At 39.6% G+C, this 12656-nt stretch overlaps 1 protein-coding gene across 1 annotated transcript in view; it reads left to right on the forward strand.

Moving 5' to 3' along the window:
- Positions 1-12395, forward strand: part of ZNF521 (zinc finger protein 521) — a 239365-nt gene extending 226970 nt beyond the window's left edge. The window contains exon 9 of the mRNA XM_085314302.1: positions 11566-12395. Within this exon, the coding sequence (XP_085170428.1) occupies positions 11566-11595 (30 nt within the window). The 3' untranslated portion in view covers positions 11596-12395. The remainder of the gene's footprint in view (positions 1-11565) is intronic.
- The last annotated feature ends 261 nt before the right edge of the window (positions 12396-12656 follow it).

Below are 12656 nucleotides of genomic sequence, written 5' to 3' on the forward strand. Positions count from 1 at the left end.
AGGACTGATTAGAAAGCAGGCCTCCTGTTGCCTGCCCCTTTATGCATGGCAGTATTGCTGTGTACTTGTTTATAGCTTACCTTTGAATTTATATAAGTGTGTGCTGTGGTATGATGAATCGCTCTCAGATAGAGAAGATTCTGCTGTTATTCTGGGATCAGGCTAATACTTCACTTTAAAGAGTTATTTTAATTAGGTGGGTTTTATTGTAATGAATTAAAATTAACTTGGAGTAGCAATTTATATAAGACTATGAGGGTTATAGATTAGCCTCACCATAGCTACAGCACATCTTTTTGTAAAGGAATTAAAGTTCTGTATTTCGGACAGCTTGACGCTAAACATAGGCAGCAAATGAAAGTAAGTGGTATCTCCAGTTATTTTCCCTCCTAAATGTGATTCTTTTCACTTGATTGAAAGATTACCATGCTGAAAAAATAGTCCTAACAAGCAACAAGAGGTGAAAGCGGCAGCTGCGAAAGGCTGGATTCACTGGCAGGAGATAGCCTAGGACACACGAGTACCACAGCATCACAAACCTAGCCCAGAGTTGGGGAGCGGGGCGGCAGCATTTCTTGGACTGCCAGTGCCGGGTCAAGGCTGGCTCTAATGACATATCTGGCTTGTTATGTGTCACTGGCCAGATGTGTGATGGCAAACAGAATGACCAGACATGGAGAAAGACACTCAGAAGGAGGATACTTCTTTCCTCATGGGGAGGAAAGAAAAAGGCTTAGAAAAATGCTTCATTCTGTAATAGTTCTTATTTGGGGGGAAAAAAATTAAAATGTAGGATTTGGACTTACAAGGGGTAAGACTTTACTGTCTTGCTCCTTGTGTAGGCTTTGAGTCCAGCAGAAAGTGAGAGAAAAATGCCTCCCATTCAGCTGTGGTTGCATTTTACACTTCTTTTAGACAAATACAAGTGACAACAAAGCAGAAGACAATAGAAAATCTAGACTTCTTCATTTTACAACCAACAACCACAATGAGAAACATAAAATTTTATTGCCCTGGTACCAGATGTCAGTAAGCGCTCCAGATTTATTGATTTACAGTGTCTGTACTAAAAAAAATTAGACGTGGTGATTTTGTTTAAAAAGGCACAATAGCATTCTGGTCTCTCAAAAAGTCACCTACTGGTACAAACTGGGCACTGCTTTTATCAGTTGAATTCCTTGGACTGGAAAAGGAGAGAGCTCAAATGATGTTCTAAGAACATAACATTTCAGTACAGAGTCCTTAACTATCCAGATGGTTGCCAGCTCTGAAGGGATAAAAATTGTCCGTATTAATTTATCTTCTAAAGTGTATTCGTAATACACACGCACACACCAAGCACACCACATAACCGCTATGCCAGTTCCCACTCCTCCTTGTCTGAAGAGCCATAGGAAGAAGGGCTGTAAGATTTCCAAGATGGGTTGGCACAGTGACCAGTGTGAACAAAGTCAGAACAGGGTCTATGGGGGCCCCAGCTTATCAGCTCAGGAACCTTTGGGTGTTACCGTCAAACCTGCTCAATCTGCCTTTCCTCACAAACTACCTTGAAGGAAAAAGAGATGAGCCAAAGTGCAGCTGAGTCTGGGGTTGAACATCAGCATTCAGAAGAGGAAGAGAACTAGCAGGGCCCATAGTCTTTCCTACTCTTTTGTACACATTTTAGGATTAAGAGGGGCACATTTTTAGCTGTGCTCTTGATTTTGGGCTTCAAAACATGCACCAGTCTGTTCGTATCAAAATATGCACCAATCTATTCATACATTCTCTAATTGGGTGTGTGGATGCTTACTACCTGGCTACTTACCAAGTACAATTTCCATGTACAAAAGCTGGTTTGGTGATTTTAAAGAGTGAGCTGCTGTGGAGTTTTTACTTTTAGGTTAGTGACTTACTTTGTGTTAATCTTAGGCTGATCCATACACTGCAGTGTGCTGAGTGCTGTTGTACAAGGCACCGTGCGTGACTGGCAATACACAAGGAATCCAAATTCCAAGATATCCTTGTGTCAACTGATAAGCGTAATACCCTCCATAATGTCGCAGGTAGCAAGGTGAATCTGATGATCAGTACGAGTGTGGCATGCATCTGTCTGTATAATCAGAGTGAAGACAAGTCACAACGCTTCTCTTTCAGACTGTATCAAGAAACTTGTAATATCACTTGTAATTTTGTTCAAAGGAATTCTTGTACGTGCATTAGTGTAAAGCTGGAAAGGATCAGTGTTTTAAAGGTTGCCCTTTGCCTATAAATCACTGCATATAAAGCACTGTGTTCTTCCCCCTTTTAAATGGATGACTTTTTGAATCCTATGGGCAGGAGCTTAAATTCTGGATCCGCCAGTCAGTGTAAGATTTGAAATCAATGCACTGATCTGAGGGTTACTCTGCTCTAAATCAGAAAGCCCAGAATGGAAGTCTGGGGAGAAGTAGGTCCACTTGGAAGGGTTCTTCTGCCAACTTGTAGAAAACTGCATTACTGACTGAATAGATGTGTATAAAATGCAGTTTCATTTGTCAATTTAATCCCTGAAAAGACCTATCAGAATTCAGTGAGGACGAGAAAAACAGGAGGAGCAGGCAACATGTACTGTTTCCAACAGGACATTTCTGTGCAATTATCAATTTAAGCTTCCATTATTTGTCACTAATTACTGCACTGAGCTGTTAAATATTTAGTAGTAGTTTGTTTAATTGGGTTTGACCTATAAAGGAATCTGTACATCACATAGCTCTACTTACAGGATCTGATTCCTCCCTCTTAGCTAGGCAAATTTGTATGCACGTGAGATGAACACATATTGTCAGACAAGAATTTTTTGTTGTCTTTTTTTACCTCTCTCCCTTTCTCTTCCAAGATTCATCTTTAAAATATCTAAAATTAGAGCACGAAGTAGGAGTACTGCTCATGGATGTTAAATGGGAGGGAGGTCAAACTTAACCTTGTTTACAGATGTTGTAGTTTAGAAAGCACTAGCATTATAAATTAAACATAACAAGGAAAAAAAAATTAAAGCATAGCAACTACTAGCCCATGAACACATCTGTCTGTAAAACACTGACTTAATCCCTGAATATCTTATTAGGCAGTATTTCCTATCAAAGCTTTTTGTCCCCTGTTACTCTACTGTACAGTAGCTGCAGATAAACATGGATTTGTTCAGCTTTGGTTTCTGCTTACTCTTGTGCCTGGCTGTGTGTGATGTGGTGAAGGGACCTTTGGCTGTCCCCTCTGCAGAGGGTGTGCAAAAAGCCACCTCTGTTGGCCTGTTCTTGTTTGGCTGTCTCTCATAACTCCCTTGATTTCAGTGGAGTTTCTCTTAATGCATACCTAGTTAATCATAATCATGTTTTGGAATAATATTCTGTATTTCTCAGAATATTATATATAATACTCTGTAAATCTCAGAAGTATATATAATACTCTATATTTCTCAGAAGTACATTGTTTCCCCTTTTTTTATTTAAGCTTTTATTCGCACTTAGTGAACCCTCTTATTAGGGGAAGAAAAGCTAATTTAAAACATTTGCAGTGTCACAAAAGCCTTGTTTTTCTACAAACAGGATGTATGCCTGGTTCCTGAGCAACAGCACAGCCCCTCTGCAGCATAAATAAAAAAGAGAGATTCCCTGATTTTGGTGAATTGTCAATTAGTCTAACCAGCTGTAAACCAGTCCTAACCATTGAGCTTTCTTCCCGCTGCCATCATTTTATTGTTTATCAGAGTGTATATATATACACCTTGCCCCTACATTGAGACACACCTTACCCAGAGCATAAAAGATTGTCATAAATTCCAGAGCATTTCAGTAAACCTCCAGCAGGGGAAAGGATGCTTAAGAGAGGCTGCTATCAGGCACTGTAGATTAGAGCACCCTTGAAGCTGCTCTGATTTATGTCAGGGGCTTAAGCCAGGAGCCCTTGCAACCTCTGTGATCAAGGAGGTGCAAAGATGATGCACAACCACTTTTGTTTGTGTCTCTTCACTTCTGTTGACAGTGATGAAGGTCTTATTTGTTGTACCTCAAAATATATGACATTCTTTTCCATACAGCAGATATATGTATAAATATATATGCACCTATGTATAGTAATCAATCCAAAAAGGAATCATTAACATTTTACTAGTGGCTTTATGGAAGTCTCTGAAGAAAAATAGATGTCATGCTTTTTTTTTTTTTTTTTGATTTCAGTTTGCATACCTGGCAGCATGCTATACAGAGGTTTTTATGACTTTGCTTTCTCTCACCCAGCTGGAAATTTTTGAGTAGGAGAACCAGAACAGTGGGATTTGTACAGAAATATTACTGAGTGAATGATCATGGTAATGACCAGTCACATCATTTCAGAGTCACTAACATACCAGATCAAATAGCTTAGGTGAACGAAATTATGTGAATAACTGCAGTTCAGTTCAGTTTTGACTTTCTCAAATGAGAGAAGAGGAAAGACTTGACTTCAAAGTCTGGTAACAACTCTCCACACATAAGTGGTATTTGCAGGTACATAGCTTCTCTTGCCCCCCCTCCCCCTTTTTTTTTCTGTAGTTCAGATCAAATGCCTATTTTGCCAGAAATCTCTGGTTTCAGAAGTTGTATTTTCTTAGGTTCACGGTGGTGGTCAAATTTGACTTGGATGAGACTCCATCACAGCCTGCCTTAGCCCATTTAAAAGTTCACTAATATGGCTCCCGCTGTGTCAGCCTCACTGTAGTCCTGAAGATGTTGGTTATGGGCACACCTTGCCTGTAATTTTTTCTGTCCTCTCCTGAAAGTCTCCATTTGGCTTCCTATTTTTCACCTATTACAAACCATCAGACGTCATCTCCTTTCCAGCTTCCTCATTCATTCAGGATGATCTGACTAGTCACTTCACATGTGCATCTATTTTTGTGACAGAAACAATGTCATTTCTGGGATCCACCACATTAGAAATATATGTTAGTTCCAAGATTTCAGATATAATAGTTTAAATTAATTTATTGTGCTTTTGAAGGGAGGACAGGAACCTGGGGGGAAAATAATCTATTGTCACAATCATCTTTTGATCAGCTTCAGATGAACCTGCCTTCTGTATTTTGCCTATATCAAAAATACAGAATTGTTTAAGTCTGAGCATTCATAGATACTCTGTCAGTAAAACTAAGGGTTCTAGCATAGCATAGAATGGACATAGATGTGTCCCTGCAGCAGAGTTATAACCTTCAGCTAATTCATTTAGTGGAGGTGCACTGAGAAGGGGGTTGCCCTTATTTTATCAACACAGATAAATCCCACTTACACTACATATTTACCTGCCTTGTAACTGCGTCTGAGAGAGTCTACATTAACAGCATCTCCTTAACTGCTTGCAATAGCAGTGGACCTGGACCCTTAAGGTTTTGGTGCATTGAAAGAAAGCTTACTGCTTTCAGATGCTTTGAAATGGCCCAGATATTCTACTGAAACCAGCTCCTGACTGTGCAGATTTCGTTTCATGTGTGATTTGGGGCTGGCTGATCCTCTTCCTCTCCTGGGATGAACATCAGGAAAAAAAATCCTAACCCTGAGGTCTGTGATGCTGTGAAATAGTCTCCCAAGAGAAGCATTGGAAGCTCTAATTAAAATTGGACTGGGCAAAACACTTGAAATTACACTATAGGCAATAATCCGACGCTGGAAAGATAGGTGGAGAAAACGCCCTAATGGGTCTTTTCTGTCTTTAAATTCTATGAATTCTTGTTCTTTTCTTTTATTATGCTATTCCACCTTTTTTTAATGGTGACACAGTGTCATCTAGAAAGGATTATAAGATGCTATTATGAGCTGAATAAGATGGTGTTAAATGTCAAAAGAAAATGCAACAGTTTCTCTGCAGGTTTGCAGTGATTATATGGAGACCAGAAAAAGAGAAACTGTGTAAGTGAGGGACATCAGTGCAGTGTTTCTTATCTGTAAGGCAGTGGCAAACAACTGCAATATACATGTTTATCATTTTGACATTGCATTTCATATTTTCTGCTATTCTGAAGAATAGCTACATTCCACCAAACCTAACACAGATGTGGAAAAGTCCTTTACTATAACTGTGTGCCTCACTCAGATTGCTAGAGACATCTTCTATCTAAATGTTTCAGATATCCCCAAAGCCTCAGATTAAATAATATCTTTTTACATCTTAATTTATAGTGTGTATTTAATCTTAGTATCTCACAAATCTAAATATCTCATCAATATAGTCTTGGGTATAATCATAATACAGTTTACCAGGAAAAAACCCTGCTATAATGTAATGAGACTTTGACAAGAAATTGTATACTGCAGTACCGAAGCAGCACAGGCTTGAAGAAAGGGTAGAAAAATCAGGCTTTGCTGAGATTTTCCTTAAAGTTATAGTTATGTCTGAATAAGTTTCGTTTGTTTGTTTTCAGTGTTAGCACTTTATAGCCCCCTTTCCCTTTCCCCTGCACTGCTTTCCATATGATGTAATATTTCACCAGTTCCCGATGCAGAGCTTTCTGTGTAAGAAGCCTTATATCATGACAAGCAGCTAAGTAATGAAGCATCAGACTGAAGATCTGGAAAACATGTTGACACTGTGAAACTGAATTTTTGATTCAGCATTAACATTACACTTAAGGTTTTGCTGGGCTTGCCTTTTTCACCTTCCTTTCTTTCTTCCCCTTCAGTTCTGGAAAATCCAACATCCGGTTATTAGCTGTAGACAGTTTGAAAAGTGTGGTACAGGGTAAGAAGTTTGGAATAAAAAGAAGGGAAGAGAAGCAGAAAATCTTGATTAGAAAGTATAATTTAATAGAACGTGTATTGAACCAAATGTATTGATTAATGTGGAAGATATAGTACTTATATTGATTCAAACTAGAGATTTAGTACTAAAAGCTGTAAGCCAAAAAGCTGTTGCAGATTGCTACAAAAGTCAGTTTAATGCTGTCCTTGAGAATGCCTTCACAAAGAAATTCTTCTAATGTTTGAGGAGTAGGTAGAATGCGGTATATGTCAGTTTGATCCCGGAGGGTTTTATTTTGTACTCTAATAGCTGTTACGAGCCTACATTATATCCAAGGAGTAATTTTCCTTAGGGGTGCCCAGCTCGCTTTGTGTCAATATTCTAGCATTTTAAGTCACGTACAGTATATGCTTCTGGGAACAGTGCAGGAGCCAGCCAGACTCATAATGGTCTGCATTCATTAATAAAGGCAGAAGCTTCTGTCCCTCCATTGCCCACTACAGGGATGCCTCCCTGGTCTTCAGGGACCCGTACAGACACATTTAAAGAAAGCTTTATTTTGAGTGGGCAGGAGATGAAATGCAGGACTTGCAGGCATTTCCTAAGTCAGCTCTATGCCCGAGCACAGGGGTGACCTTAATGGGTCAGAGAAGAATGCAGGTCAAAAGACTTATTATCCAGCCTGTTGGAAACCAATTGCTTTTGTTAAAAAAAAGATTGTGGTGCTTAAAGGTTGATAGCAATGTAGAGTTCTGTTTTACAACCTGCAACTATATTGCAGTGCAGTAGGATATTTTCTGTTTTGAATACAAAAAAATAAAATGAAGAGCATCCGTAATGTACACGGATAAAGGATTCCAGGTAACTGGTAACAAGTGGGGTACCATAATTAGTTAATCAGTGATGATTGATTACTTGTGTTTGTGTTCTTGAACTGAGGGGAAAATAACATGCTGCTGTGGTACTCTTACCATCTGTTGAAAGAATGCATCTACATTTCATCTTTATATTTCTTTACTTGAACCCTCTTTGCACTGGTTTTCAGCTGCAGCCATGTTTTGTTTCTTCTAGTCGTAAGAAACAGAAGTTCTACTGAAAAAGAATGCAGCCACAGTTCACATTAAAGATTTTAATGGGATAGTGAGTCTGTGGTTATCTATGGATATTTTTTTCTTCATGCATTTTGATGCCGTGGGTGGGAATTTTTTGCTAGCTAATAAATCTCGTGTTCTGTCTGAAATAAAGAAACATACACCAGACAACAACAACTATTACCTCTTTTGTCTCAAGTGTTTCTGCAAAGAAATCTTTTTTTATTTTTTTGCGGAGGAGATTCTTCCACCCAGTGTAACACTGAAATGAGGGCATGTTTTTAACTCACTAACACTAACCATGGGGACACCCCAAAGCATTTTATGCGGAAAAGGGGTGGCATATAATGTTTATAGCACCTCGCACACAATTGGGATTCTGGGTTCATGTGACAGGTTCTGCTATGGAAAAACCTCAGGCTCTAGAAACAAGGCAAATACATTTTAAGACTTCATTTTCCATGTAAAGTATGTTGAATTCAGATTCTCTCAGATAATATAGTATGTGCTTTCTAAATAATACCAAGATAGAGAAACTGGGGTTGTACAACAGTTTTTCTAGTTTGGTTTGTTTCTAATGTGGTAGCAAATGTGGTGACAGACAGACCTTCTCCTTCGCTGTTCCTCCATTTTGTGCATGCAAAGCTCACGTTTGTGTCTGCAAACTAGTTTCTATTCCTGAAATCAAAAGCATTTGGAAATTTTAACTTCGCCATTGCTGAAGTCCAGGAAGAAGTATCTTAGTAGAATAATTTTTCCTTTCCCTTGCTAAGCAGGAAATAAAAATTTTTGCTTCACAGGGAGACTACCTCATGACTAAACAGATGTGTGTACGTGCAATCAAATTTGGGGGAAGCAAAGAAGGGCAGCGTCTGATACCTTCTGCTCTTAGTTAAATACTCCTGTCTGGCAAACAAATACACTAATTGCTCCAAACTCAAGCAAACTGTTTTGAAGTTTCTGGAGGAGGCAGATTTCCAACTTGCACGCTGGATATCTAGCGAAGGGCAGCCCGCTCTCCGCGCCGCCCGGGGGCTCTTCGCTCTGATACTGTGCTCTCGCCGGGGGCCCTGCAGCGCCGGGTTCTGCTTTGCCCCCGCTGCGGGAGCCGCCAGCGCCAGGCGGCCAGCGCAGCGCGGCCGAGCCCTGCTGGGTGGGTAGTAGAGGAGAATCTTGCCCTAAATTTTTAAACACAACACCCCTCATAAAAACAACAACAGTTCATAACCGGGATTAATGTTTGCAATTTTCAGTCACTCAGACGTGGGGTCTCCAATAGCTGGCTTTCGGTGGAGTGGAATATGGCTCTCTGGGGGATTACAGAATTTTSCTCCTTTTCTTATCTCTGCCTTCCCATCCTTCGCCTGCTCGTCCTGTCAATGTTGTGCTGCTGAGGTGCTTTCACTTTTTTTTTCTTTCTTTGACACTTAGCCAAATAGTCATTTCTCCCTAATCTCGCTCACTTTTGGGGAACAGTAATTACTTTGGCACCTGTGTTCTCTTTTGACTGTTTGCAGTAAGTRCAGTTGCCTGTTTAAGCCTGAACTCAAAGCATTTCCTAATGTCTGCATCCTGCCCTGTCATGTTTTCCTCGGCAACTCTTGTTTTCTTCTGCTATCTCTAGAGAATCTCATTTTGCACCAGGGCACAGGAGTCAGGGACACTGARAGCAAGGGCAAGTCAGTCCTTGTTCCACGTTTTATTTTGTCTCCCTCACGTTTGGACCCTCTATTTTTTACTCAGCAATGTCGCTGCAGCTACAGTTACAGCTATGCTTTCGACTGTTTCACATGCTGCCGTTCATCCAGACCCAAACTGATTATGCATTTTTCAGTTAGTTAAAAGAAATAAAAARTAGGAATAACTGACACATGCTCTCCCTCAGCAGACTGAAAACAAAAGGCGTCTCCCCAAATATCTCTCTGCAATATAACAACTGGTAAATAACTTTAACCACTCAAAGCGAATTAGAAATCTGAATTCAGGCTGACACCCCATATTTAACATGTCCTGTTGTTTCTAGGTACTGCCAGGTCTCCAATAAGCCTGTTGTGTTATGCTGTAAGTGCTGCAATAAATGGACACAACAGGATGACAAAAGAGCTGACTGTCAGGCTTAACTCTTAATTTCCCTGCTTTTGTGGTTTAAAGTCAGAGCCCATTACCTGTGACCAGCCAACATTTTACTCTGCAGTGTATTGTTACTGCTTTACAGCATTTTTCAAATGCTTTTATGTGAAGGATATGAAGCTAGATGAAATCAAGTGGTAGAGTGTATTTTTTTTAACACTCTCTGGCCTTGGACAGTCTGGAATTCCTGCCATCAGCATTAAATCATTTTGTATTCACATCTGGAAACTGCATCTTCGAGTGTCACTGGGTCATTTTCCTTTAATCTTGAGAATGGCACTAGATTAAAAATTCCTCAGTCTTACTGTAAGATCTTTTCCTTGCCAAATGTCCCATGAACTATTGTTTGTGTGTGTGCATAGTTTAAGGAAAGAAAAAGGGAGGGAGAACTATTAGATGGGTCTGCAATCATGCTGTATTTCACATTTGTTTTGCCAAGGCTGTTTTTATGTGTCTTTTCATGGGTGGCTCTGGAGGGTATGGTTCAGTAGATGTTCACTTCATTGAAAATGATGGCTGTCTTCTGGGAACAGGTTCATCCTGAAGTGTGCTAGTCCAAAGGAGTTTGAAGACAGATTAACCTAATAAAGCAGGATAAGGGGACTGCACATGATAGGAGCAAATTGTGGGATACAACACCCTTCCCCTCTGAGTCATTGGCCCAAATCTGGCCCAGATCACTGGAGGCAAAATTCGTAACTATTCAATCGCTACCCACTTGTCTATGAAATAGCATTCACAGACTTTTCCCCATTTTCTGTGGAGCTAGTTTACCCTGCAGAAAATTTAACATGTACTGGATTGGCTCATTGCTCTCGGCTTGATGCTTGTGAAGGATCTGAGCCAGTGCAGGTGTTGAAATAGCATCTCTCATCCTTAAAAATGATTGACTCCATTAGGGCAGTGATATGAGAAAGGGTGAAACTTGTTTGCTACTAGATATGATGTTCATTCGGTGTGTGGGAAAGGAGAATTTCAGGCTCCCAAAGTCTGTGCTATGTCACCTTGAGTAAGGCAGTACACTCACCTGAGGAAAAAGATCTGTGGTTTTTGGTGACTAAAGGAAGAGCTGTTACAGCTCCTGCTTTCTCATCAGATTTTGAGTTCTGCACTGGATGCAGAATGGCTCTTACCACAATATACTGTGCTCCTGTTTAGGCGGAAATAGGTTTTAATGTAATAAACCACTTGAAGTGATGCCGCAGTCTAGGAAGCAGAGTCCAATTATCATATTTGGGCTTTATAGGCAGCAATGTCTTTTATGAGAAATGAATACCCTCCTCATTTACATACTATATAATTCATACACAGTATGTAAGTAGCCACCAGATACACCAAAGAAGTATGCATTTTCTCTTAGTTCAAGTCTGTTCAAGCTTACCTAGAGACATTGTATTGCCTTGTGACCTACAGAAAGAGCAGCCATGTGAAACAGCTGGGAGTAACGCTTTTGTCTGCTAGCAAACTGCTGCTGGCTACTTTAAGACAGGGAGGGATCAAAAATATTTTCTTTCCAATACATTATGTTGCATGATGTTGGTAGTATTGTTTGTGCATCTTTCTTCCACACAGAAATGCCTATCCTGTGACTAATCTCTTTCTTTTGTTTTTCTTTCAGAATCATACGATGACCCAGCATAGCAGTTAGTGCAAGGCCCATCTCTTCCAGAGAATTCTTTGTGGCACAAAAAGGGAACACGTTTTACTCTTTGCACGAAACTTTCATTGTTAATGTATATTATTCAGAAACATTGTATTGTACCATAAAACTTGTATTATCGAAACTGTTGGATGTTCATGTGTTTGAACTTTTGAGCACCGGATAGACTTCCTGTATATAAAGTGTTGCACATGTATTATGTTGTCTGATACTAAAATGGTCTTATAAAGACAAGTGGACTTGGGCCCTATTCAAGAAAGATAAAAATAATAATAATACTGTGTGAGGGAAAAAAACAGCTTAAGAAAATGTGTCATTTTCAAGCAGGAGGGAGAAGATAATAGCTATGTTCCATTACCGCTCTGTTTGGCTTTCCTTTCATTTAAACTTCAGTCTAGAAATCTCTGTCTTTTGGTATACAAACGGATGAATTCAAGACTATTTTTTATTGCTGAAGATTCTTGCAAAAAATATGAAAAGACTCTTTCTCACAGAGCAGGAACCCACAGTTGAATAAGGCCCATATATATATTTGTAAGCCTTGCGATATGACAGATAGCATTACCATATATGCAATAGTTGTTATGTAGATTGTCAAAGAATTTTTTTTTCTGGATACCATTTGAAGCTTTGAGTGTTCAAGACTTTCCTTAATGATTTCACACAGCCAAATTCTTGAATCAGTTGAACTAACCTGTATGTTACTGTTATTAATGTTTACTCTGCGGTCTGAACCTGGAGATTACTGGAATTGTTTTCCAAGAGGAAATAAATTCAGTTTACCATTATGTGTGAGTGTGCTAGTGTCTTGTCTTTTTCCTTTGGAAATGACATTATTGCTGTTATTACCTCTATAGTACATAAAGAACCATCAAGATCTGGAATCCCATTGCATCAGCAGCTAGGCACATGCCAGATAGAAGCAGGTCCCTTTTGGCTGAGCTGGGCGTTTAACTAGATGTAACAGGAAAAAATGCAAAGCGAATTGTACTTGAGGGTAAATCCCTATTTCTATTTACTCATTTGTTTGTTTGTTTGTTTTATGTAGC

The sequence above is a fragment of the Rhea americana genome, unplaced genomic scaffold (assembly GCF_003343005.1).
Source record: "Rhea americana isolate MKP2758 unplaced genomic scaffold, rheAme1 scaffold_40, whole genome shotgun sequence".
NCBI classification, from domain to species: Eukaryota; Metazoa; Chordata; class Aves; order Rheiformes; family Rheidae; genus Rhea; species Rhea americana.